Source organism: Halichoeres trimaculatus, unplaced genomic scaffold (genome assembly GCF_033239565.1).
Source record: "Halichoeres trimaculatus isolate MK-OKI-2021-1 unplaced genomic scaffold, fHalTri1.1 fHalTri1_scaffold_22, whole genome shotgun sequence".
In the NCBI taxonomy this organism is placed as follows: domain Eukaryota; kingdom Metazoa; phylum Chordata; class Actinopteri; order Labriformes; family Labridae; genus Halichoeres; species Halichoeres trimaculatus.
The window spans coordinates 22,524,389-22,551,554 of NW_027437200.1; the positions used below are offsets into that span (position 1 = coordinate 22,524,389).

The 27,166-nt window shown below is 39.2% G+C and overlaps 2 protein-coding genes and 1 long non-coding RNA gene across 3 annotated transcripts; 1 reads left to right on the top strand and 2 right to left on the bottom strand.

Annotated features, from left to right (window-relative positions):
• The first annotated feature begins 1,339 nt into the window (after positions 1 to 1,339).
• Positions 1,340 to 4,090, top strand: LOC141811048 (uncharacterized). Its single transcript, XR_012600143.1, has 3 exons — positions 1,340 to 1,402; positions 2,114 to 2,300; positions 3,652 to 4,090. It is a non-coding gene; the product is annotated as an uncharacterized LOC141811048 (long non-coding RNA).
• A 15,657-nt stretch (positions 4,091 to 19,747) lies between these two features.
• Positions 19,748 to 22,619, bottom strand: LOC141784555 (cerebellin-1-like). Its single transcript, XM_074662393.1, has 3 exons — positions 22,373 to 22,619; positions 21,823 to 21,954; positions 19,748 to 20,028 (listed from the first exon to the last, which is right to left on the bottom strand). The coding sequence occupies exons 1-3, from the start codon at positions 22,617 to 22,619 to the stop codon at positions 19,748 to 19,750; spliced, it is 660 nt and encodes a 219-aa protein (XP_074518494.1).
• Positions 22,620 to 24,287: 1,668 nt separating this feature from the next.
• Positions 24,288 to 26,070, bottom strand: LOC141784368 (complement C1q tumor necrosis factor-related protein 6-like). Its single transcript, XM_074662191.1, has 3 exons — positions 25,825 to 26,070; positions 25,019 to 25,150; positions 24,288 to 24,576 (listed from the first exon to the last, which is right to left on the bottom strand). Exons 1-3 carry the CDS (start codon positions 25,958 to 25,960, stop codon positions 24,296 to 24,298), a joined length of 549 nt encoding a protein of 182 aa, XP_074518292.1. The 5' UTR covers positions 25,961 to 26,070; the 3' UTR covers positions 24,288 to 24,295.
• Positions 26,071 to 27,166: the final 1,096 nt, after the last annotated feature.

Genomic DNA, 27,166 nt, shown 5'->3' on the forward strand with positions numbered 1-27,166 from the left:
ATTAAGTGTCCACTAGAAAACCTGCAAACACAATGATTCAAAAACTCTGATCTTTGGAGCGAAAATGAACATGTTTACAGCTACAGGTTCAGGTTATTGAACTTAGACTTTGGCTTAAAGCCCGCCTCTTTACCTCATGTTAACTCCACTAAAGTTGGGTTAGGATTCTTTTTTTTGACAGTGTTCAATCTGCTTCAAAACTACTGGAAACAGATTGGTGACGACACGGTCGCTATGTGTGTAAATTAAACAGCCTATGATTATGATCTGTTATATAATCGACGAAACAACAAAGCAAATTGTTTATTTCTTAACTCTCCTTTCTGCACTGTAATTCTGAAGTATAATATCTTAAAGAGCAAAAAAATCTTCACGTCAAGATTTTACTCTTGCTTTTGGAGATTAAAAAAAACAAAGCACCTCACAAAACATTTTCCTTTAACGTATCAAAGTAGACACGTATTACAAAGTGTCTAAAATGTTTCGTTCTGTATTTTTGCATGTGTTGGGTTTACTGTTCACATTTTAAAACTCTCATCTGTTATCATTATCAGTGTAACTATCACACAGTTGATCATGTGTTGGGCTGTTGGTTCAACTGGCAGCACCTTCTGTTGGTTTATGCTTATTATGTCAAGTCACTGGTGTTATGAAAAGTTTTATGCAATAGGGTGGGGACCGTTTTCTTTATATGACGTTGGTGTGATGAATTTCTCAATAAATGAGAAGTTGTTCAATGTGTGTCTGTTGTCTTTGGTATCACGTGGCCCAGCTCATCTTTGTATCAGCCTGACTTATCAATCACCAGCCGTTACTGCTGAAATAACCAGATCTGTTGGGTTTCAGTTCAACTCAGTGTGTTAGCGTCCACTGGCTCTGCTCTGTTAGGTCCATCAGGTCTTGGCTCACTGGATCAAAACAATATTCTTCTTTTTTTTGCAGAATGCCAGAGAAATGACATATCAACATATACAGAACAGGAGCATGATGAGTGGAACCCAGCCAGGCCAACAGGTTGATCTTCAACACCTCAGTGACTTTTATCATTCTTTGTAACTGTAGAAAAAAAACAACTAAAGAAACTGAAGCTCGTTAGACATATCAGGGACATCAGAACAAAGAGTGTTACCACACTCTTCATGCCCAAATATGCCCCAAAAACAAACACTTCCTTATTTCTAGGAAAGAGTGATTTTTGATAACACACTCACGGTACGCCAGTCAACAAGTCTTAATATGGCTATAAGTCTTTTTGGACAAATGGGATTGGTTGTTAAGAGATGTTGGCGAGTAATGAGAGGGTTTAAAAGAGTGAGATTATTCCTGGTTGTCTATGAGACTCAAACATCACTTGGTTTGGATCCTCTCCTTGACTAAACTGCAAGAAACGAAGAAGAAGAAGGTGAGAAATCTTTCCATTTTCTGCGGACTATTTCTAAAATCTTCTCAGTTTTGTTTGGTTTCATTTGGTTCTTTCTAGGAAGCTGATTTCAACATCAGGTCCAGGACTACGAATAAAAATTCACCCTTTTTTGACTCTTGCAAGTTTGTAGTTCAATCGAATGTTGAATAAGTTGAATAAATAAAATTTTATAGTCGATTGCGGCACATTTCAGAAAATAAACCCTGGGATCTTGATGAGATCTCCCTAACAACTTTATATATATATATATATATATATATATATATATATATATATATATATATATATATATATATATATATATATATATATTTATATATATATATATATATATATATATATATATATATATATATATATATATATATATATATATATAATAATAAAGGCTTAGAAAATGAATACAAAGTCTTTTTTTTTTTTTTAAAGCGTAGAAATGTTAAAATTATCACTTTGAATAATTTGAATGTAATAACTTAATATTAAAGAATAATAAAACATTTTATAATAACATTGCCTTATTTCACAAATAATGGCCATTTTACATGTTCTTCAGTTATTTATCAAAATGGTATTCTGGGTTAAAAATTTTGGGGAAAAAAAAGATAAATACAAATTTTTTATGGCATTAAATGAAACTCCTTTACAGACGGGGAGAAACTGATGTTTCATTGTTTCATCTCTCTTCAGAAAGAATGAAGCTTCTTCTCCTGATTGCCACCATCATCGCTCTGGCTCTTGTTCGCCCGGGCCAATCAGTCCCCGGGAATAGAGAGCCCTGCCAGTCGCAGACCTATTACAAAGACTACACAGCTTTTAAAACTCGGCACATCATCACGGAAATTTTTGACAGAAACTCCATGCAGGCGTGGGCAGGGTGAGCTCAAAGATCACGTCATTCATGAGAAAAGAAAGATACTTCTATATCACTTCAGTTTAAAAAAAAAATTGTGCTCCATTTCAGACAGAAAAAAACATTTTTTTTTGTATTTTTCCGGTAACTTTCTCTGGCATCAAACTCAAAGTCTTGGTTTCTGGACCCCCCTTACTAGGCAAGGGACTTTATTTAGTAACCTCTATAAACATTACAAATGAATACAAATGACATTTCGGACCCAGCTCTCGAATGAAGAGCCCTCAGAGTTGATGAACCCCACAGAGGCCCTCTCAGCTCCCTCCATTAAAATACACAGATTTTGAGCCTCCACCTTGCGCAGGCTGCTGCATTTGGGCCTGTAGACAAAAAAGTAAAACTTGAACAGCTTTAAAAACGGCATGGATGGATTCCTGACAACATTTCCTACAAAAATACTGTTTTTTTACACAGATTAGTTCAACATTCTGGTTTATATGATGAGTTGTTTCTAAACTTTTGTGAATTTGAATCCTCACTCTGCTGCAGCAGTTGTGTGATGATGTCACACACTGATTAGGAGTTCCGTGCAGCTGGTCATGTGACTCAGCAGAGGAAATAATACGTGGAATCAACTGTTCTAGCACTAAAAGGGCCAGAAAGGGATGAAACCCTAAGAGTGGAGGTAAAATCAACACGAGGGACGGGCAAGAGCGTTGAACTGCAGTGTTTCAGGACTACACTGCCAAGTGAAATCAATTTAATTAGGTGGAAACAACCCAGTCAAGATTAAACAAATTTACTTTGTTTCTTTTTATGGAATGAAGGTGGAATGATAAAATCATGTTTATCCAATAAATTACTTTTTTGAGTACAATATCAAAAACCATTAACAATTGGATATTTCACTATTTGTTTAAAATTAAAAAAACACAGAGAGGTTAAATTTTGAATAAAACAAACAGAAAAGAATTTATCAAATATCTTTGTTGAAAACTGCTGAGGAGACTAATCCAGGACAGCAATGGTATCAGTGATTGCAGATTCATTTTAAAAAGCAACGCAACATTTGCAGAGAGGTAATCTGATTCTCAGCTAAATTAAGAATCTTGGGTCTTTTTGTCTATTTTTGGGGTTGGACCGTTTGTTTATTCACACAGCTGGGGTTTGTGGTGAGTTTTAGAACCCATGCTCTTGATGATATGATCCTTTGGGTGGCCCCCCGCTGGCAACTAGTATACTGCATTAGCTTTACCTCTTAATCCCACAACCTGGATTTAATCCAAACACCTTGTATGCTCGGTCTGTTGTTTTGTTTCTTAAGTTTTTCTTGAACAGAGTTAGTTTATCATCTGATGTTGATTTCTTCACACAGGTACCTCAAGAGCAAAGGCCTCTGTGGCAGAACTAGGACACAGTCCTTCATCGACGCCACGGAGCAAAGAGTCCAGGGCATCTGTTCCTCCGCCGGCTGGCGTTTGCGAGGTGCTCCCGCTAGTGAGGGCGACAACTGCATGAGCAATTCAGTCATGAAGGTCTACGATGTTGATTCTGACAGAAGCTGCACTGTTTCTGATTTATGGCAATCCGATCGGTATGTGGTGGTCAAATGTTGGTTGGCTGGTAGATCCTGCCTGCCCGTCCATTACGTAGTTTCCAACAACCCACAGCGATCTGGAACCCGGTGTGTTACACCTCGCTAGGAGTGGGACCAGAGCACAGCCCCCTCCAGCTGTCAGGCTGATGATTTCCTGACATCTGAGGCTCCAGCCAAGCTTTGCTAAACGAAGGATTCTTGCTTGTGAAACTATGATATTTGTGTGTTTTTTGAAACTTATCTTCTGTTGAGTCTGTTTCAGCATCATGATGGGATTAATATCTGGAGAAAAAAAAACATGTATTTTCACCACTTTGTTAAACAAATATTACACTTATTAAAAATAATAAACCTCAGTCAGATCTTAATTAGAGTTCTACATTTTTATTTTACAGTTTAAGATGAAAGAAGTTGAAACATTGACTGAAAAACATACAAATGTCATATGATTATTTACTCATGTAGATAACTTGAGTTTCACAATGATTTCTATAATTTGCTTTGCATATGGCAGAATAAATACCTGAACCTGCATCAGTCTGTGGTTGTTCATTTCTAGAAGCACATTTCAAAGAGACATTTTTGGGATGTGACCCTTTAGTTCCTGTTTTTTTTTAAATTAAATATAGATTTTCACTTTGAACAGTGAAGACATCTGTTTGTGGTCAGACTTTCAAATCCATATGAATATTCCAAGCAGAGGAAGAGACTCCACTGCTCTGGTATAAAAAGATTTATGAAGTCCAATGAAGTTTGGTCCAGTTTTAGAAAAACTCAACTCAACTTTATTTATACCCGAGGGTAGATTTGTCTTGGGGTCAGTGATCACATTTCAACACACAAACAATGAACGCGTCACACCTTGGTCAGAGTGACAAGACAGAAAGTGCTCAGTGTTTCACCATATATATATATATATATATATATATATATATATATATATATATATATATATATATATATATATATATATATATATATATATATATATATATATAAACATATATATATATAACCCTGTGTGCAAGTTATATCCTTCTATTTCTTATTAAATTAACACAGCACTTAGACTCCTGCCAGTTAACCATCACTTAAAAACTGACACCCTCCATCAGTTTACACACTGCCTGTGGTGTACCTTGGCCCCCATCAGGTCTCAGCTACAGGGAGTGTGTTTCACACATATAGTTGCACTTCATGAGGCATTTCCTCTTACACAGAAGTCACAGTGTGGTTCATCTTCGAGAAACTAATAAAAACTTATCACACCAACTAACTGATACAGACATATATGGACAAAATGAAAAGCTGACGCTAGGATTGGTTGTTCATGTCCCAACTCTGCTCCAAACTGATTGGCTGTCGTCAAATATTTGTGACACAACAGGGCTATCTATTGAATTACAAGTAGACACTTCTATGTCTATTTGTACGGATTCACTCCAGACTTACTTGACAGAACACAGGAGATCAACATTTGATAGAAGGTGAGAAAAATGTTCAAAACAAAACAATTTTTTTTTGAAAGGACCATGATGAGATGATGGAGCAACTTCATTTATCAAGAATACATTGTGACAGATATACTATTGGGCTTTTCATTCATTCAAAAACAAGACTGTTAGTAAAATGGATCATCAGACCAGAATTTTTAAATCACACATACCATGCAAGAAGTTGTGCCAAAATGGTTCAGGAGGTTTTTGGGAATGAGCATCAACAATGTGTATAACTTTCCAGAGCTATGGATACATAGGATTGGATGAGGAGTCCCACAGGGCTCACTGTTAGGGCCTAATGTTTTTAGTTTAATGACATGTGCATGTGACGCTGTTGATTCTACATTTAAGTTTAAACCTGGCATTGAATGCTTAATGTTGACAAATAAAGAGAATTTAAAATGTGTCTAAAAAGAACTAATTTGCACAAAGACTTCATTTTTAATTCTCTACATTAAACAGAACAAAGAAAACAGAAACCACAAACTTTCACCATCATACCCAGATTACAAATTTTTTATGGCATTAAATGAAACTCCTTTACAGATGGGGAGAAACTGATGTTTCATTGTTTTATCTCTCTTCAGAAAGAATGAAGCTTGTTCTCCTGATTGCCACCATCATCGCTCTGGCTCTTGTTTGCCCGGGCCAATCAGTCCCCGGGATTAGAGAGCCCTGCCAGTCGCAGACCTATTACAAAGACAAGACAGCTTTTAAAACTCGGCACATCATCACAGAAAGTTTTGACAGGAACTCCATGCGGTGAGCTCAAAGATCACATCATTCATGAGAAAAGACAGATATATTTCTAACCCCCCCCCCCCCCCCCCCCCCCCCCGAGAAATCCATAAGATGATTGATTGGCTGCTCCTCTGATCATCTCTGCTGTGAATTCTAAGCAGCAGAAGTTCCCCGAGACCGTGGAGGCCAAAAGTGGCAGAAACTTGAGTTTTTCAGATTTAGATTTAAAAAAAAATTTAGGGATATGAAAAAGGTCAAAGGTCAAGTTTACTTATAAAGCATATTTACAACAACTCAAGCTGCCCAAAGCGCTGAACAAGCAAAACAGAAATTGTTTCTCTAAAAATTAAAATTTGATTTGAGAAAAAGAAAATATATAAAATAGAATTTAAAAAATAGAAAAAATAATGATAATAATAATTACAAAAGAAAACAAAAAGACTAAAAAATAAAAAAAATAAAATGAAAATTTTTGATATATTTAGTATTAACCAGAAATAAATTTCAACGAAGATGACAATTTGGCCGTCATTCTGCTTCACTCACGGTGGTGTTAGCTCTGTTAGCCATGTCTGTGAATAGCATGATGCTACCTTCCCTCTGGTATTCCCTGTGGTGCTGGGTTAGCACAGCTAGCTCATCCATCTCATTGCAGATAGATCTTACGTTCCCCATAACCATGGATGGAAGGACAGGGCACACACCGTAGCACCAGCACATTGTCTTTGTCTACTTCTCCTCAGCCTGCAGGGAACATTGGACCTAGCACCGGTTAGTATCTTGTGTTTAAACAATGCAACCATGGTTATACACAGGACCACCAGCCACACACAGGAACAAAAAAAGTAAAAAACACCACTGCAAACTCAACCAGTTTGGTGACAATGGCAAAGAAAAATTATGAAAAGGCTCAAAAAGTTCAAAGCTAAGTAAAAAGAAAACACCTTTAGGTTTTTTACAGGAATCATGACAAATGACATTTTTTGTTAAATTGTCTAAAATGTTTCGTTCTGTATTTTTGCATGTGTTGGGTTTACTGTTCACATTTTAAAACTCTCATCTGTTATCATTATCAGTGTAACTATCACACAGTTGATCATGTGTTGGGCTGTTGGTTCAACTGTCAGCACCTTCTGTTGGTTTATGCTTATTATGCCAAGTCACCGGTGTTATGAAAAGTTTAATACAATAGGGTGGGGACCGTTTTCTTTATATGACGTTGGTGTGATGAATTTCTTAATAAATGAGAAGTTGTTCAATGTGTGTCTGTTGTCTTTGGTATCACGCGGCCTTCAGTTCTGCCCCTGCTCATCTTGGTATCAGCCTGACTTATCAATCACCAGCCGTCACTGCTGAAATAACCAGATCTGTTGGGTTTCAGTTCAACTCAGTGTGTTAGCGTCCACTGGCTCTGCTCTGTTAGGTCCATCAGGTCATAGCACTCAAGATCAGATCGAACAGGAAGTTAAAACATCAGGTTGACTTTGAAATTAATATCAAAGTCCTATGTTATTTGACTTTCTCAGAACCATCATAATGAGTGGAACCCAGCCAGGCCAACAGGGCTGATGATTCACAGCCCAACAGGTTGATCTTCAACACCTCAGTGACTTTTATCATTCTTTGTAACTGTAGAAAAAAACAACAACTAAAGAAACTGAAGCTCGTTAGACATATCAGGGACATCGGAACCAAGAGTGTTACCACACCCTTCATTCCCAAACATGCCCTCAAAAACAAACACTTCCTTATTCCTAGGAAAGAGTGATTTTTGATTACACACCCACAGTAAGCAAGTCAACAATTCTTCTTAATATGGCAATAAATCTTTTTTGACAAGTGGGATTGGTCGTTAAGAGATGTTGGCGAGCAATGAGAGGGTTTAAAAGAGTGGGATTATTCCTGGTAGACTCAAACATCACTTGGTTTGGATCCTCTCCTTGACTAAACTGCAAGAGACGAAGAAGAAGGTGAGAAATCTTTCCATTTTCAGCGGACCATTTCTAAAATCTTCTTAGTTTTGTTTGGTTTCATTTGGTTCTTTCTAGGAAGCCGTTTCAACACCAGGTCAGGAAGTATGAATAAAAATTCACCTTTTTTAACTCTTGCAAGTTTGCAGTTAAATAGAATATTAAAATAATTTAAATAAATACAATTTTACAGTCGATTGCGGCACATTTCAGAAAATAAACCCCGGGATCTTGATGAGATCTTCGTAACAACCTAAAAAAAACACACACACACACACACACACATATATATATATATATATATATATATATATATATATATATATATATATATATATATATATACACACATATATAAATATATATATATTTCTGATAAAGCTTAGACAATGAATAAAAGGTCATTATTTTAAAAAGTGTAAAAATGTTAAAATTATCACTTAGAATTATTTGAATATAATAACTCAATATTAAAGAACAATAAAACATATTTCATATTAACATTGCCATATTTTACAAATAATGGCCATTTTACATGTTGGTCAGTTGTTCATCAAAATGGTATTTATTTCAGAGTTGATCTGTCCGGGTTAAAAATTTGGAAAAGAAAAAGTTAAATACAAATATTTCCGTGGCATATTTAACAAACAAAAGAGAATATAAAAACAGATCCAATGACACAAACATGAAAGCTGTGATAAGCAACAAAAGTCAGCTTGGCACCAAAATGGAGCCAAGGTATGAGTCAGTCTGGTTAGGGGCTCATGCTTCCAACAAGCCCCTAATGCTCTTTCATTCATTTCTTTTTTTTTTCTTCATCATCATCTTTCGTCCAAAATTGTGATTTGCTACTAGTCCTGGGGCTTTGAGAAAACCCCCACAAATTCTACATCAAAACGTGCAGTTTGGCTGGGATCGGTGTGCTATGACTTTTCTCACCATTTCATAAAATTTTGGCCGACTTATTAGTGAAAAACGGCGAAAAATCTCTCATAAGGAATGAATGGGAGCCTAGGAATCTCTGTCTCTCCCTTCCCAAAATTTCCACTTACTTTGGGATGCTAAGACTCTGGCATACTTCCACTTACAGACACCATTTTGCTTTAAAATGTTCACTGTTCTTTCAGCTTTATGGGTATGACTTTACTTTTAGATATCTTTTACAGTTTTTGAGATTTTACTGGTTTAATCAACATAAACTTTTTGGTTTTTACCCTGAAACCTCAGCTCCTATAGTGCAGAACTTCTTCAGCTAGAGTGAGAGAGACTGCTGATGACAGGTTGCAACTTTCTGGAACGAATTGTCATAACTTCCAAAATCTTCACAGTAGAAAAATAAAAAATACTCTAAAACGTAGGTAATCTTGTCCTGCTTTTGACAAAGGGAGTATTTTTCCAAAAAACTGCACTGTTTTGCCAAAAAAAATGCCCCAGTGTGAGAGAAACCCTAATTTTTCTGTAACATGGTGCCATGTTATTCTCTGACCGTTTTTTCTTGTAAGCCTTATTCCTAAATACATTTGTGCCCATATTCAGTAAAACTTTGTTCAGTTCCTTGTTTTTAACAGATGATAAGATAAACAGTTGTATATTAGAGCTGCTATACCACTGATCAGCACCAAACACAGGAGGGTTGAAGCTTCATCAAGAAGGAAGAAGAGAAGGTAACTCAGCAGAAAATCTGACTCCATCATCTTTTCTTTGCCTTGTTCTCCAACAGCAGCATCGGTGACACTTGTGCTTCTGTCTGACTCTTCAGGCTCATCTCATCAACTCCACCATGAAGATCCTGGCTGTGGCTGCTCTCCTTTGTGCCCTGATGGCTCTGACTCCTGCAGCTCGTCAGTATCTCACATACAGAAAGTCTTTCAGTCTGATGTGTGTTTGTAATATTCTGTCAATAACTACAGTGTCAAACTTTCTAGCTGCTCCAGAGGAAAAACCTGAAAAGGCCCCAGCAGAAGGTCAGTTCATCTCCAATAAAAGCTTTTTTTAAACTCTACTCACAGTAACTGTAGACTGTTCAGTTTAAACTGAAACATCTTTGGTTTCATTCTTGAACTGTTTTCTTCAGATTTAATTAAAGTTGTGAAGAGGGATGTTCAGGGTTGGACTCGGGCTGGTCAACGTTATTACCGCTACGTGTCTAGACTCTTGACCTGGCATGAAGCTGAGGTGTGAGACGATTTACTGACCTTAAGATACTTCTGAGTGACTTCTGTTTGAGTGAACTTTTGGGTGTGAACTCTGTTTTCTACCCTTTAGGGAAACTGCAGGTCACTGGGTGGACACCTGGCGTCTGTGCATTCATATTTCGAGTATCAACTCATTCAAAGTCTGATCACACCCTCTGGGAATCCATCTGCCTGGCTGGGAGGCTCTGATGCTCTCCAGGTACATCATTTATCATAACATAGAAATGTTTTAATGATCATGTTGAAGTTTCATCCTCAAAGACCCTGTGAGGAACTGATGGTTGATCTTGGCGTAGGCCTTGTCCACAGGTATCCGAATATTCTCAATAAGTCAATAAGTGCAACTCAAAGCATGCCAAACCCAGATGTGTCAGTGTGTTCCAGACATAAAATCTGTGGAGGCCAATCAGAAAGAAGCAGAGTTTTCCAAAATCTTCACATTCAGAAAACTTTTTAAGTGATGTAAATCTTTGGTTTGGTGTGGGTGAGGGGCCTAAATGTACCTGCTGTACATTGATGCCTCAAACTGCAGGGGGGCACAGGGTTTGTGTTCCACATGACACGGACCAGCTGTCTGTGCCACAAGTGAAATACTGTCCCAGTCGTGATAATTTGAAGTTAACTGAAAAGAAAGCCAATGAAGCTCATTTATTAAGATATAAAACACACTGTAAAAATCACTGGGTACATAGTCCATGCTGGTGATGGCTGTTTAAGAGTTTGTTTGTCTTCAACACTTTTTCCAAATCATGTTTCTTTACTCGAGGCTTCAGTGACAGACAATAAGTGAGTAGGACATCTAGTGGTCAATAAAGTGAAGTACAGTCATTTTTTGTTACTGGTTCATGGATTGTTTGGGATTTGGTTTGCATGTACATTCCCGTTCGATAATACAAACGAGTATGTGGTCTTAAGAGGATATGCTAATGATTAAATAATCATATAATTTATCAAAGTTATAATTCTAGTTATAACAATGACAATTTTCTCAGCTAACTGTTAGTATCTGTATGACCAGTTAAAATTTGTATGACCCCAGAGCACACTCAACACCATCAAGTGATGCATGACAAACCCAACCAATCAGGTGATTCGTTAATGTCAGATCTGCTTCAAATGTCATGAGTCACATGACCAAACCAAGCTTCAGCACAGTGGTTCAACACATTTGTTCCATGAGCTTCTGCACATGTGTCAGTGCCTCAAGTGTCAGGAGACCATCAGTAGTCCATGCCACGTGGACCATGTGGACCATGTGGACCATGTGGACCACATACCGACTGTCTGTCACAGTTTCACTTTTTCTGATCATGACCCATGGTTTAAAATCAGATTATTGGCGTTAAAATACTTTTTTTTTTTTACTAAATGCTGTTTCTGGGTTTCTTTGGTGAGGCCAGATTTAAAAGAAAAAGAAAACACAAATCCAGTTTAGGCAAGTAGACCATAGTTCTGATTAAAATATTTGCAACGTTTAACAACCTGTCCTGTTTCTTAAAGAAAAGATTCTGAATTCATGTCTGTGAATGTGATCTGCTGTTTCCCAGGAGGGGGTCTGGGAATGGACTGATGGGACCACTTTCCGATATAGACACTGGTGCACAGCACAGCCAGACAACGCGGGCAATGAGGACTGTCTGCAAATGAGTTACGGCCGTAAGTAAACAGTTTTATTAAAGGTGGTTGTTATTCACAGGAATTTAATCCATTTTTAACTTTTGGTCTGAATCAGAGTTTGTACAGAGCCAAACTCTCCTCTCCTTTGTTTCTGACATGAACAGATTATAAATGCTGGAATGATTTATACTGCGGATACCGTTTACCCTCCGTCTGTGCCAAGAAATGGTCGACTGAGGTCTGTCACTGAGGCATGAAGAGGCTGTGAGACACAAACACTTATGGATGTGTGTGTGTGTGTGAAAATTCCTCCCTAACAACGCCGTCTGTCTCATGTGTAACGTGAGCGCTCTAAATCTCTGTCTTCTCTCTTTTCTGTGGCTGTAACGCTTCATAAGGAATGATGTGACAAGTGAAACAGAAGCTGGATTGTCTCTGAGGGCCTTGTGCCCGTATTAAGATCAGACTGAATGTGAAATGGAAAGAACGCTTTGAGCATGACTTGATTCTTCTCTTTAACAAATCTTTATGCAAAATAAAAAGCTTCAAGCATTGACAAAAACATCTCTGTGTGACATGTTGTGAGTTTATCAAGATGTCTGAGATTTTCTGTTTTTGACCTGACAATGAGATCAGAGTCTTTACTTGCTCACTAATTATTAAAGATAAAAAATATAGAGAAAATAAAAACAGATCTGATGACACAAACATGAAATCAGTGATAAGTTTTCACACAGAGAATATCAACATGCAGATCAAAAGTCAGCTTGACACCAAAATGGAGCCAAAGTATCCGTCAGTCTAGTTAGGGGCTCGTGGCTTTGAACAAGCAAGCTATGGAGGAGAGGGGCTCGGTCGAAGGCAGGAGCCCCTAATGCTCTTCCGCGCATTTATTTTTTCAGCTTCATCTTCCAGACAAAATTTTGGCACGCTACTCATCCTAGGGCTTTGAGAAAACCCCCACAAACTATACATCAAAATGTGCGGTTTGGCCGGGATCGGTGTGCTATGATTTTTTTCACCGATTCACCAAATTATGCCCAACTTATTGGCCAAAAACGGCAAAAAATATCTCATAAGGAATGAATGGGAAACCTAGGAATCTCTCTTTCTCTCTCTTCCCAAAATTTCCACTAACTTTGAGATGCTAAGACTCTGGCATACTTCCACTTACAGGCACCATTTTTGCTTTAAAATGTTCACTGATCTTTCAGCTCTATGGTTTTGACTTTACTTTTTGATATCTATTACAGTTTTTGAGATTTTACTGTTTAAGCAACATAAACTTTTTGGTTTTTGCCCTGAAACCTCAGCTCCTACAGTGCGGAATTTCTTCAGCTAGAGTGAGCGAGGCTGCTGATGACAGGTTGCAACCTTCTCGAAACGAATTGTCATAACTCCCAAAATCTTCACAGTAGAAAAATAAAAAGTACATTAAAACGTTCCCTGACTTCTCCTGCTTTTTACAATGGGAGAATTTTTACCAAAAAAATGTACTGTTTAGCCAAAAAACGCCTCAGTGTGAGAGAAACCTTCATGTGCCTGTAATCTGCAGTAATGTTAAAATCTGACCTATATGTCTCATCAACTTCATTCTTAACTACATTTGTAAATCGCCCTCCTGCCCTGAATTTTAATCCTACAGACTTGGGAAGCACATCATCTTGTTCATCAGAGTCTCCGAGTTTTCACAATGTTTTTGTTTTTCTTCTAGCCCTTAGGGTTTCAGCATAAATGCAGGTTGTTTGGACCTATGTCTAGCCCAATACTCCAGCTTTGGATCAGTGGAGTTCCAAAGTTCAACTGACACATCACACTCATTGTGACATCATGATCACCATGGTAACCACACAGCTGTGTATACTGATTGATGAGGTTATTGAGGGTCAGAGAAACACTTTTTTTTTTTATTATGCCTAAAGAGCCAACCCAAACTCACACACTGTCATACACACACACACGCACACATGCACACACAGACACACACTGTCATACACACACACACACACACACACACACACACACACACACACACACACACACACACACACACACACACACACACATCTACACCCCCCCCTCTTTTAATTCTCTCTGTCTCTTTCTCTCTTACTCTGTCCCTCCCTCTCCCTCACATGCACACACACAGGTGCATGATTTTGAAAATATCATTTGCTGCCTTGGATTCAAGTCTTCTTTTTTCTGAACAGTTACATTTCCATTAGTTATGAGAGGTTAAAATCAAGGTTTTATGTCACGTTTAATGATAAAAACGTCATCATGTTGCCAGTCTCTTATATTTTTCCTTGATTCTGAAGCCTCAACTGAGTGAAGTTGCTTTTCTTTGATTTTGAAATGCCCTTTCAACGATGACCATGGCATAAAAATATTAGAGATCATAGGTCCAAACTTAAAGATTGGAGGAAAATCAGGAGAAATTAGGAGTCCGGAGACCAGCGTGAGAAACTTCTTCTGTATTCAGTAGTTTGGGCAGCCTGCCAGCCCTGAAAGACTAAAATTAAGACATTTTCCCTGTGATCTTAGTTTATTTTTAACTCATGTCACAATTTTGGTTAGTTACCATTTAATGTAAAGCCTCTGTTTCGTTTTATTTCAACTAATATGATTTAACTTTAATAACCCTGACATGCAAGTCTGTTGTTATTCTTTGCTTTTATTTAAAACAAAATCATTTTTTGTCTTCTGCTTTGTCAGCCAGTGCTTGTTGGTGAAAAACATTATATTTACAGACAGTTGGTCGCACTACTGCAACCAGTGAAAAAGTTAGCTGTAATATTAGTCTGTTAACCCTTACAAATACTAAACTGTAACATAAATTTGGACTAAAAATGAATATATATTGAGTAATACTTACTAATTACTGAGGATACAACATTAATTCTGTTTCTTTCATGAGAGCATCTGGCCCTCACAGGGTCAGATGTAGTTGATGACCTCTGGTGTAGAGGGTGAAATGTAACGTTTATTTGAGAAAAGGTTTTTAAATGTAGCATGATGAAAAAGAAAAGGGTTCAACTTCTTGGGAGAATGATGTTTTTATTAGACTCTGAGGATAAAAAACTTTAAATCCAACAGATTTACAGGTTCTGGGTCAGGTGATGATAGATGGGAACAATCATCTCTGATTCAGCCGTTAGAGATGGGCACATGCATTGATTCTTACATTTCAGAGACCAAAAATCCACTGAAATTGGTGACGGTGTCACCTCCCCACACATGTGTATCTGCAACCATGCGTACATACACCTGGTCTCCCTGCTGCAGCTGCAGGAACACAGCATTTCCTCCATTGTCAGCAGTGTCCTGGTTTGTTCGGTGGTCATGGATGTGCAGAATCACTTCACTGTTCTTCATGAGATGCAGAATTACAGGCTGCTCCCCTCCAGCATGACAGAAAAAGGTGAAGTAATAAACACCTGAATGAGGTGCAACGAAGATACCTGTGGAAACGAAATACTATTAGACTTTTGGTGTCAGCACCATGGAGGGTGTAAAATGTGGGTGTAATTGGAATGGCCCATTTCATATTTGAAACGATTCGGTACCGATGCCCGGTACCGACGCCCGGTACCTAGCAATCGTTACCGGTACTCAACGGTACCATATTTTGGTACTTTTTTTCTGTTTATGTGGTAAAAATATGTGTTCAATAATATACAGTTGCATATTCAATCTACCATTTTCATTCTTCAATTTATAACCTTGTAATGCTGTGTTCATGTCCAGCATGGCAAATCACCTACTCATCCGTCATGTTTGTTCACACTGTAGCCATTTTTACTGCGTGAGATTTGGAATACTGAGCGTGAAGAAGTTGATGCCGTGCTGAAGAATGGGTTAGTGTTATCTAACCCATCATCAGGTGTGTGCTCTCTGAATGTGTGAAGGTTTGAAGAATCCTGTAATGTGTGCCTGCCTTCAGTCCAAACTAATAGAAGAAAAAAGTATCTGGACTCTGGCCAACCTCCAGAAAGAAGAGCTCTGATGCTGAAATGTTTCAGTCAAAAAACGTCTCTCTGGAAGTTGGCCAGTTTCTTCTGTCAGTCACATATTACCTGTGGCGCTATTGTAGGCGTTTCCAATGTTTGTGAAGACTTTCCTGTAGACTAAAGTCGTGTCCATGTTGAATGGTCCAACAGCGCTGTTTGCACCTCCCACTGCTGCACTGAATATCACCTGGTTTCCCCCTGTTTCAAAATAAAAATGACAGAAATTAGTTAAGCAAGTTTAAGCAGATGTTTCGTCAAGATCTGGACTAACTTGCGCTAACTTCAGGCGATCATAAATCACAGGTATCTTGATCAAACAACTAGGAATTGCTCAAGACAACTTCAGCATAAAGTCTTGATACTACCTTTGGCTTGCAGCTCCTGAATCAGCTTTTCATTTTCCTTTACTTTTTCTGTCAGAGTTTCAAACTTTCCCAGGAGATCACTAAAGCTGGAAATGTCTGAAGTACTTCCACTCATTTGCCCTTGGGCTGAAATGAAGCCCCAGCACAGCAGGAGGAACCACAAAGTCATCTTCCAAGTTGATTCAGGCAGACAGCTCAGTCACCTTCAGTGTGAGAGATACCATCCATCAGTCTGCTTTATATCATGATCTGTTAATGTTCAACAGATCTCATATTTATTTTCCCTGATAGCTTGGTGAATTGGCAAAGAAGTAAGAGCTTACTGGAAAACACTTTAATTACTTACTAATGCTTGGTAAACTTTGTCCTCTTTGTGGTGAAACAATTTTTGTATCTGGCCAAAGAAGTTTAAGGTCCATCTATGAGACATTCAGGGGACTAAAAAGTGATTAATGCTCAGATTAATACACAGATTAATGCTGATGACTTGTGGCCTTGTGAAAGAAACAACACATTTGTAGAGAAGCACAGTCTTCTGAAACATCTGCCCGGCAATTCAGAGCATAAATGGGCTCCCCTTGTCAGGTGCACTTGGGCAGTTCAGGTCTAAATCCTGACACCTTAACAGGTGGAAAATGGCTACTGCAACTGGATTTTTCAACTGGTTTTGTCTGAGATCTTCCAGATGAATTATCAGACAAACAACTTGACCCAGGATCCAATTACAGCCTCTTGGGATTTTATCCAAGACACCAAACACAGTTCACGTCTCTGAACGAACCTAGACAGGCCCAGACCAAATGTCGCGTTCCATTTCTACTCTTTCATTTGGAAGTCAGACTTTAGGATTACCGAGGAGGAAATTTCAACTAGAACGCCCTCTGAGGTCGTAATTTCCGACTGGGAAGTCGACAGATCCACACCACTCCTGAGTTTACATTCAAAGATGGCTGTCCCAGGTGTTTGTCACAATAAATCAGCAGTATACATACTGTTATTTGATGTTTATATAAAAGAATATCACTGTTACAGTAAGTTTTCCCGACTTGGCAACTGGAACGGTGTTCTCTCGGACATGACGTCGTTCCCACTCCCAACTTCCCAGTTCCAATGTGAATGGAACGCACCAAAACTTTCCTCTACTTTTTATAGCCTTTCAGGGAAATCACTGTTGTCTGTAAACCAAACTTCTGTAACCTAAACTAGTAGTGATCACCCTTCACCATTGGCCATGAGACCTGTAAATCCTGTAACTAGACATCTAGAAACCTAGTTTTAACCTTATACTGCCCGGCGTAGCACCAGGGCTAAGATTTGAACATTCTTTTCTGATTCACAGCAAATTCAAAACCAGATAATCTGGACCAATCATTCTTTTTTCATTGCTAATCCAGAAATCGGGAACATTTTACACATTTATCGTGTATTAGAACACTTTTCATCCCAGTATTGGGTTTGTGGGCACATTGAAATACACATACCAAAAAAATTTATGAACAAGACCATAGGTATCTGTTTTCCTCTTTCCTTAAGAGTCAACTCAGTAAAATTGATTTTCTTGTATTTTTCAATTTAAAATTTTTATGAGGACCATAGTTCCATACATAAAATACGTGTGTTCAAAAATCTTGTAAAGCAAGTTATGTACAGACACCAAATCAATTTCTTGTGGTTCCAGAGGATATAATTCAACTTTTTTACATGTTTAAATTTGAGAGATGCAGCTATGCATTTTGTACTTTCTTTATGTGGAAAAAAGTCAAGCAATTTTCTTTCTTGTTTTTAAGTTTACTCTACTTTTGAGCAATCTACTGTAGTAGTTAACTCAATGTTAAATGTTGAAACACTGATAGATCTTTCTCTTTCCCATCAAAGACTTTCACCTCAGTGTCAGTGAACCCTTTTTTTAAAGATTGTGAGAGTTTGCTCAAATTTGACCTATGACTAAGTCCCAACTACAAATAATGCGATGAGCCAATCACATTGAATCTAGCTTTCCGATAAATTCTCTGCCGGTACATCCACTGAAATACATGGTAGAAAGTCAGTTTTTTGTTTGGTTTCATGAGTTGTTTTTCTGAGATTTTGAGTTTAAAAATGGTGAAACTGTGTTCAGGGGTTACATGCAACTCTGATGCAACGTATCCTAGGTATTCCCAAACAGTTCTTCTAAGCTAATGATTAGATACTCTGTGATTGTGTGAATATGTGTCATAACTTTAATACAAAGCTGTAAAAATGTATTCATAAACTACTTACATAAAGTTATAATGAAATATATTTGAAACCATTCACGTTATAACAAATTATAACACAACGTTATAATGTTGCAGCCTGACAGCCTCACAAACATGAACACTAACTTATGGCAACTGCCCCCTTGTGGCCTTGTGGCTCGCCTCCAGCTCATACAGAACGCTGCGGCCAGATTTCTTACTGGAACACCCAGACGTGAACACATCACCCCTGTGCTGTCGTCTCTCCACTGGCTTCCAGTTCGTTTTAGAATTGATTTTAAACTTTTGTTGTTTGCTTTCAATGTCATTCACGGCCTGGCCCCTCTCTACCTGTCAGAGGTTTTAACTTTTCGCACCCATACAAGGGCCTTGCGCTCTTCCGGCCAGCTCCTCCTAGAAGTTCCAAGGTCCAGATACAAAAAGTGGGGGGACCGTTCCTTTTCCTTCGCGGCACCTTCTTTGTTGAACAAGTTGCCCCCAGGCATCCGCACCACTTCAGACTTTGGTCTTTTTAAATCTAAACTTAAAACCCACCTTTTTAGAATGGCTTTTAACCCTGACTGAGTCTTTTAGGTACCATGCTCTTTTTAGTTTTAAACTTGTTTTATCTCTTCCTTATGGCTTTTATGCACCCTTATGCACACTCCCCCTCTTGCATTTTTATGTATCTCTCCTTTTTTATGTATCGTTCCTTTTATCCTGAACCACTACTGTAAAGCACTTTGGGGGCCTCTTTAGTTCTGTAAAGGGCTCTATAAATAAATTTTGATTGATTGATTGATTGATTGTTGTTTTACAGGTTATATGGGTTTGTTTACATCAAGAAATATGAAATAAAAAAATGAATTTGACATGGAAATCAAGATATCAATAACAAAATCAACCGTATTTCTTTCATGAAGACATCTGGCCCTCACAGGGTCAAATGTAGTTGATGACCTCTGGTGTTGTGGGAAAAATGTAACATTTGTTTGAAAAAGGAGGTTTTTAAACGTGGTGAAAAAATGAATAAAAGGGGTCCATACTCTTAGGAACATGTTTTTTTATTAGACATTAAAGAAAAAACTCAAAACTTGAAGACAAAAAAAAGTTCTTGAGGTTCTGCATCGTATCAAAGGTTTCTGTTTACAGTATGAAATGGAGAAAATGTAGAGATCATCCTCTGAAAACATAGAGGCTTGATGCTAGCTAAATGTGATTCTTTGATTCAGCCGTTAGAGATTTGCATATGCACCAATTCTTAGACTTCAGAGACCCACATGCCACTAAAAGTTGTGCCGTAGTCACCTCCCCACACATGTGTATTTGCAACCATGCGTACATACACCTGGTCTCCCTGCTGCAGCTGCAGGAACACGGCTTTTCCCCCATTGTCAGCAGGGTCCTGGTCTGTTTTGTGTTCATGTATGTCCACAATCACTTCATTGTTCTTCATAAGACACAGGAGTACGCGCTGCTCCCCTCCAGCATGACAGAAAAAGTTAAAGTAATAAACACCTGCACGAGGTGCAACGAAGATACCTGTGGAAAAAAAATACCATTAGACTCTTTGGGCTCTAATTTCGTAGACCAGGCGCAAGCACAGGAGCAACCCTGCGCTGGCCTTCGCCGCGCAGACTGGGCGTGACCGGTGCACTTTACAAGTTTCCTGCAGTGCCAAGAGAGGTGCATTTAAGGCGCAGTGGTGAGCACTGGAGCGCAGAGGAGCGCGTCCACGCCTCCCTCTGAGCAAATGGCAGAGAGGGAGGAGAAAAGCTGTGAGTGGGTTTAACACAGCTGAGCGCTTTTTTTACCAATCAAATGAGCACCTCTCCTCGCCTTTAAATGCCCTGCGGCCGAGGCGCAGCGTCTGATTAGTCTGAGTGATCTCCAGCACTGCAGAAACAGTGTGCTGGAAAGACCCGATAGTGGAGCCGGTCAGAGCCGCTGTCCCTGCAGCAGGAGAATGGACAGCGGGGCGCATCAGAGGACATGAAGCGCGTCACCGTATGGGCCAGCTCCCGGGACAGATGTAATCTGTTCCTTTGTCATTAATAGGAGTACAAAATGAAGAGACAGTTACACAGCTGGCTTATCCATTCAGAATACTTTGATCCACCTGCACTCCTGGTTTGTCATCACCAAATAGCAGAACCTTTGGTGATATACTGTATACTCTCCCAGTGTCTCCACCTCATCCTCCTTACAATAATGTACTCCATCTTTTTAGATCACGTTAAAAATAAAGACTAAAACAGAGAAATATGGGAAATCACGGGTAAATCCTAAGTGACACACATTTATTTTCTCTCTTTTTTTCTTTGAATTAAATGAAATGAGAGAAGCCAGATATATACTCAGTATCAGATGTTAAGGCTGTTTATTGTTTAATTTAATTTAATAAGATGCATCAAACTTCCAGCTGCCGTCAGGTTAACTTTCCATTATGACAAACGGCTTTAATCTGACATCAGATGTGACGGGACAGTTAATATAGATATAAATGTATATGCTGGTTCAGACAGTTACATTAAATAGTGATTGCTGTGATTGTTTATTGCATTAAAATGTGCCTGACACTCTGGAAACCTGCCTCTGAGGCTTTGATGACATGTGCACCTGACACCAAATTACAGCTGCGGAGGGTGCGCTTCGCTTTGCGCCAAGAATAGACCAGGTTGGAGCTGGCGAGCTTTCAGCGCACTTTCTGCACTGTTTTTAGCACAAAATTGTCACTGCGGCAACATGAATATGCCTACACCTCCCGTCAACTCCCCCTGGTGCGCCATCACACCCATCTCTGCGCAGATGGTCTACCAAATTGTCAAATTGGCAGTGGACGGCGGTGCACCGCACATAATTAACACTGCGCCCCCTGCGCTGCGCCACGAAATTAGAGCCCTTTGTGTCAGCACCATGCAAAATGTGGGTGTAACCTCAGTGAGGCCACCCATTTTGAAACCTAATGCTTCCAGTCCTCATGTTGGAAATGCCAGATCAACCAGGCAACAAGCAAGGAGGTGGGGTTAGCTTCTGGCTAACAGCTCCAATCCACCCACCTGTGAGTCAGAAACCCTCAGTCCAGGAACCCTGTAGCCTGCCTTAGCTCCACCTCTTAGCGTACCAAGAGGTTGAGCCAAAGTCTACAATGTGGCCACCGAGCTGCTGGCTTCAAATCTCAGTTAGGAAACCAATGGGTGACATCACTGAGACCACATCCATTTATTTAACAGTGTATCACATACACACACACAGACTTCCATAACTTCTCTCAAGCCCACAAACACTCTTATTTTGTTTTATTATGTTTATCCAATTTCGTCAGTGGCATATTACCTGTGGCAGTATTGTAGGCGTTTCCAATGTTTGTGATCACTTTCCTGTAGATTAAAGTCGTGTCTGTGTTGAACGGTCCAACAGCATCGTCTCCACCTCCCGCTGCTACACTGAATATCACCTGGTTTCTCACTGTTTGGCTCATCTGAGCCTTTTCCTCTTTGTTCCTAGTGGCAGAATGAACCGGAAGGTCTCAGGCTCAGCTCTTAGTCAATATTAAGCTCAAATCATTGGATGATTTTTAAGGTTGAAAGATACTGCTTTAATTGTGGTTAGCTGTGGCTGCATTCTTTTTAATGGAAAAAGTCACTTCTGGGTCTTGATGGCAGCAACTGTAGCCAAATAACTAGCAGCACTTCATTGCACTAAGGTTTTCCCTTCTGTCTTAAGTCTTGCTTGGGTTGTACGTTGTTTGGACAAAAGCATCTGATAATGAAATTGTTTAACTGTCGTAGAATTGTAAATCTCATACATTTGGTCAAGATAAAACAATCATAAAATTCCCATTTTCACTGGAAAACACAACTTGGACATTAGGTCTTTCTACTACCTTTGTTGCTCAGCTCCAGAATCTGGTTTTCATTGGCCTTTACCCTGGTCTCATCGTTGGTCAGCCTGGTCTTGATGTCCTTCTGAATGGACTCCATATCTCTGAATTTTTTCATCAGAGCATTAAACTTCCCCATGATGGGGGAGTCTGGCTGAATTTCAGCAGATTGTGCTACTTCATTTGCCTGTTCGCCACCGTCCTGGGCTGCGATCAAGCCCCAGCACAGCAAGAAGAACCACAAAGTCATCTTCCAAGTTGATGCAGGCAGACAGCTCGGTCACCTTTAGTCTGAGAGATACGATCCATCAGTCTGCTTTATATCATGATCTGTTAATGTTCAACAGATCTCATATTTGTTTTCTGATGATGTACAGGAATTATTTGCCCTGATAGCTTGGTGGATTGGCAAAGAAGTAAGGGTTTACTGGAAAACACTTTGCTTAATGCTGCCCTAGTAAACGCTGGCCTCTTTGTGACGAAACAAGTTTTGTATTTAGCCAAAAAAAATAAAGGTCCATTTATAAACCCCAGGGCTAAGATGTGCTCTTTTTTATTCACAGTAGATTTGATACAAGATGAGATAGATCAATCATTCCTTTTGAATTGCAAACCTGGAAGTTAAAAACATTTTACATATCACCATTACCCAGAGCACTATGTCATTGCAGTAATGGATTTGTGTGCAAAATAAAATGCAGACAACATTTTTTACGAACAAGACAGAAGTAATCTGTGTTCCTCTTTCCCACAAGTACTGGACACACTTGGAAATTTGATGCACAGCTACAAATATTTAGTATAACGTCAATGTCATATATATATATATATTTTTTTTTTACGTGTGTGTGTGTGTGTATACACATATACAGTGGGGAAAACAAATATTGAACGTGTCTACTTTATACTCATCACATTGTTTTCCGAAAGTGCAATTTAAACAAAATTTCTACCAGACATTGGTATTTACTCAAATAATCCAGACGTGAAAAGAAATCACAACGTTCAGGTCCATAAATAATGATAATGTGAAATTAAGTGGTAACACAGGAAAAATGTATTGAACACACTAACTGAGACTCATCTTATACTTACTGACATTTGTTAATGACAGTTTCCACATGCCTCTTGCATGTTTACGTAAGTCACTAAACGATCACCGTTTGTCCGAGTGAGTGGGGTGGGTGTGGCTTAGCCATAGGTCAGTTGTTTTAAGTGTAACACAATAGCACTGGTTATGGTAGCTTTCCAAACAGTTGTCTGTGATTGTGTGAATATGTGTTATAACTGTAATACAAAGTTGTAAAATGTATTCATACACTACTAACATAAAGTTATAATGAAATATATATGAAACCATTCACATTGTGCATGAAGTCACAATGTTGTAACAAATTACAACACAAAGTCAAAATGTTGCAGCCTGACAGCCTCACAAACATGAACACTAACTTATGGCAACTGCCCCCTTGTGGCTTGTTGTATTTCAGGTTATATGGGTTTGTTTACATCAAGAAATATGAAATAAAAAAATGAATTTGACATGGAAATCAAGATATCAACAACAAAATCAACCTTATTTCTTTCATGAAGACATCTGGCCCTCACAGGGTCAAATGTAGTTGATGACCTCTGGTGTTGTGGGAAAAATGTCACATTTGTTTGAAAATAAAGGCTTTTAAATGTGGTGAAAAATGAAAAAAGGGGTCCAAACTCTACGGAACATGTTTTTTATTAGACATTGGAAAAAGCTCAAACTTGAAGACAAAAAAAAAGTTCTTGAGGTTCTGCATCGTATCAAAGGTTTCTGTTTACAGTATGAAATGGAGAAAATGTAAAGATCGTCCTCTGAAAACATAGAGGCTTGATGCTAGCTAAATGTGACTCTTTGATTCAGCCGTTTGAGATATGCATATGCACCAATTCTTACACTTCAGAGACCCACATGCCACTAAAAGTTGTGCCGTAGTCACCTCCCCACACATGTGTATTTGCAACCATGCGTACATACACCTGGTCTCCCTGCTGCAGCTGCAAGAACACGGCTTTTCCTCCATTGTCAGCAGTGTCCTGGTTTGTTTGGTGGTCATGGATGTCCACAATCACTTCATTATTCTTCATGAGATGCAGAAATACGCGCTGCTCCCCTCCAGCATGAACGAAAAAATTGAAGTAATAAACACCTGCACGAGGTGCAGCGAAGATACCTGTGGAAACAAAATACCATTAGACTCTGTGTGTCAGCGCCATGGAGGGTGCAAAATGTGGGTGTAACCTCAGTGAGGCCACCCATTTTGAAGCCCAGTGCTGCCAGTTCCATGTTGGAAATGCCAAGCAGGTGACAAGCAAGGATGTGGGGTTAGCTTCTGGCTAACAGCTCCAATCCACCCACCTGTGAGTCAGAAACCCTCTGTCCAGGAACCCTGTAGCCTGCCTTAGCTCCACCTCTTAGCGTACCAAGAGTTGAGCCAAAGTCTACAATATGGCCACGGAACTGCTGGCTTCAAACCTCAGTTAGGAAACCAATGGGTGACATCACTGAGACTACATCCATTTGTTGTACTGTAGACTCCTCGAACAACTTCCAAGCCCACAAACATTCTCATTTTGCTTTGTTATGTTTATCCCATTTCGTCAGTCACATATTACCTGTGGCAGTATTGTAGGCGTTTCCAATGTTTGTGATCACTTTCCTGTAGATTAAAGTCGTGTCTGTGTTGAACGGTCCAACAGCATTGTCTCCACCTCCCGCTGCTACACTGAATATCACCTGGTTTCTCACTGTTTCAAAACAAAAATGACAGGAGTAAGTTGAGCAGTATACTTATGCTGACATCACATTATTGTCAATCTCAAACACATAGTCTTTGACCATGTCCCTGAACATCTGCAGAAGAATCTGCAATCTGGCTTCAGGTGTGACCACTTGACTAAGACTGCACTCCTGTCAGTCACAGAGTCACTGCAGTGAAAGACGCCTGGTGCTCCCAGCCCAATGTGGCTCCAAATCTCTAGCCAGACTCTTCTCTGTTGTTCCCAAATGGAATGAATTGCCTAACTCTATACGATCCAAAGAGTCCCTTTCTACTTTAAGAGATGTCTGAAGACTCGACTGTTCAGGAAACACTTAGGCCTTAATCTTAGACTTCTCCTCTTTGTCCCTAGTGGCAGAATGAACCAGAAGGTCTCAGGCTCAGCTCTTAGTAAATATTTAGTTCTAATCATTGAATATTTTTCAAGGTTGAACTCGCAGCACTTCATTGCACTGACCAAGGGTTTCCCTTCTGTCTTAAGCCTTGCTTGGGTTGCACGTTGTTTGGACAAAAGCATCTGATAAATGTAATTGTTTAACCGTCGTAGAATTGTAAATCTCATACATTTGGTCAAGATAAAACAATCATAAAATTCCCATTTTCACTGAAAAACACAACTTGGACATTAGGTCTTTCTACTACCTTTGTTGCTCAGCTCCAGAATCTGGTTTTCATTGGCCTTTACCCTGGTCTCATCGTTGGTCAGCCTGGTCTTGAGGTCCTTCTGAATGGACTCCATATCTCTGAATTTTTTCATCAGAGCATCAAGCTTTCCCATGCTGGGAGAGCCTGGCTGAATTTCAGCAGATTGTGCTACTTCATTGGCCTGTTCGCCACCGTCCTGGGCTGCGATCAAGCCCCAGCACAGCAAGAAGAACCACAAAGTCATCTTCCAAGTTGATACAAGACAGCTCAGTCACCTTCAGTCTGAGAGATACGATCCATCAGTCTGCTTTATATCATGATCTGTTAATGTTCAACAGACTTATTTTCCTTATTTTCCCTGATGTTCAGCTTGGTAGATAAGCAAGGAGGAAGTAAGAGTTCAGTGGAAAAAACACTAAGATTAATTATTTATGATTGCCCTGTTAAACTTTGTTCTCTTCATAACAAGACAACTTTTGTATCTGGCCATAGAAGTTTACTGTACATCTAGGAGATATTCAGAGATCTAAAAGGTGGCTAACACAGTTTTATACTGGTACCTCTGCGATGTATATGACACCCTTTTAACATAAAAGAAGGAGGAGGAAGGACAAGCATCACTACAGCGATGAGGGCCAAACTATGAGGGATCACCCTTCACCATTAACCATGAGACCTGTAAATCCTGTAACTATCTGTCTGGAAAATGTACCCTCTGATTGCTGGGAACGTCAACTACCAAACTGCAATATCATTTCTGGGTGAGGCTGACCTGGGTATCTGGTTCTTGAGAATTTCAACTTCTTGACCCTTTTTGGACGTCATTTCAGGACAACCTGAATGAACATCTGTTTCCTGTTAATTAATAAACTTGCGCCTTCATGTATCCACCCTAAATCCAGTTTCATTACTGATGATACTCCTGTGTGGAGGTGTGTTGGCGTATTCCATGGTACCATATCAAACTTGCTGGAATGAACCAAAGTTCATCTTTGAAAATTTTCCCTGTCAGTCACGTGGTCTTCATTGATGTGATCTGCTGGTGCTCTGTTTCTATTGATGGGATAAGCAAACAGTATTAACTTCATTTACAAGGATCAGTTAAACTTCAACATCGCAGAGATATGTCAACAGAAACGTCCTAGTTATCAACCTTGAATTTGTACAAGGAGTCTTCTTCCCTGATCAAACCCATTCTTCACATCTGAGTTCAACCATTTAGACCATTGTTTATCACCAGCGCTAAGATTTTTACATATTCATTTTTTATTGCCGGCAGATGTAAAACCATACAACACGACCCTTCTCGAGTCTGAGTTAAAACACTCAAGAGGGAAAC

What these genes read in the sequence shown, in the direction of transcription:
- LOC141784555 (XM_074662393.1), bottom strand. Translation starts at nt 22,619, where the DNA reads ATGACTTTGTGGTTCTTCTTGCTGTGCTGGGGCTTGATCGCAGCCCAG. An exon ending in TCTGGAGCTGAGCAACAAAG is followed by an intron (nt 21,955 to 22,372) that starts GTAGTAGAAAGA and finishes TGAGCCAAACAG; the next exon opens with TGAGAAACCAGGTGATATTC. An exon ending in CGCCTACAATACTGCCACAG is followed by an intron (nt 20,029 to 21,822) that starts GTAATATGCCAC and finishes TTTTTTCCACAG; the next exon opens with GTATCTTCGTTGCACCTCGT.
- LOC141784368 (XM_074662191.1), bottom strand. Translation starts at nt 25,960, where the DNA reads ATGGGAAAGCTTGATGCTCTGATGAAAAAATTCAGAGATATGGAGTCC. An exon ending in TCTGGAGCTGAGCAACAAAG is followed by an intron (nt 25,151 to 25,824) that starts GTAGTAGAAAGA and finishes GTTTTGAAACAG; the next exon opens with TGAGAAACCAGGTGATATTC. An exon ending in CGCCTACAATACTGCCACAG is followed by an intron (nt 24,577 to 25,018) that starts GTAATATGTGAC and finishes TTGTTTCCACAG; the next exon opens with GTATCTTCGCTGCACCTCGT.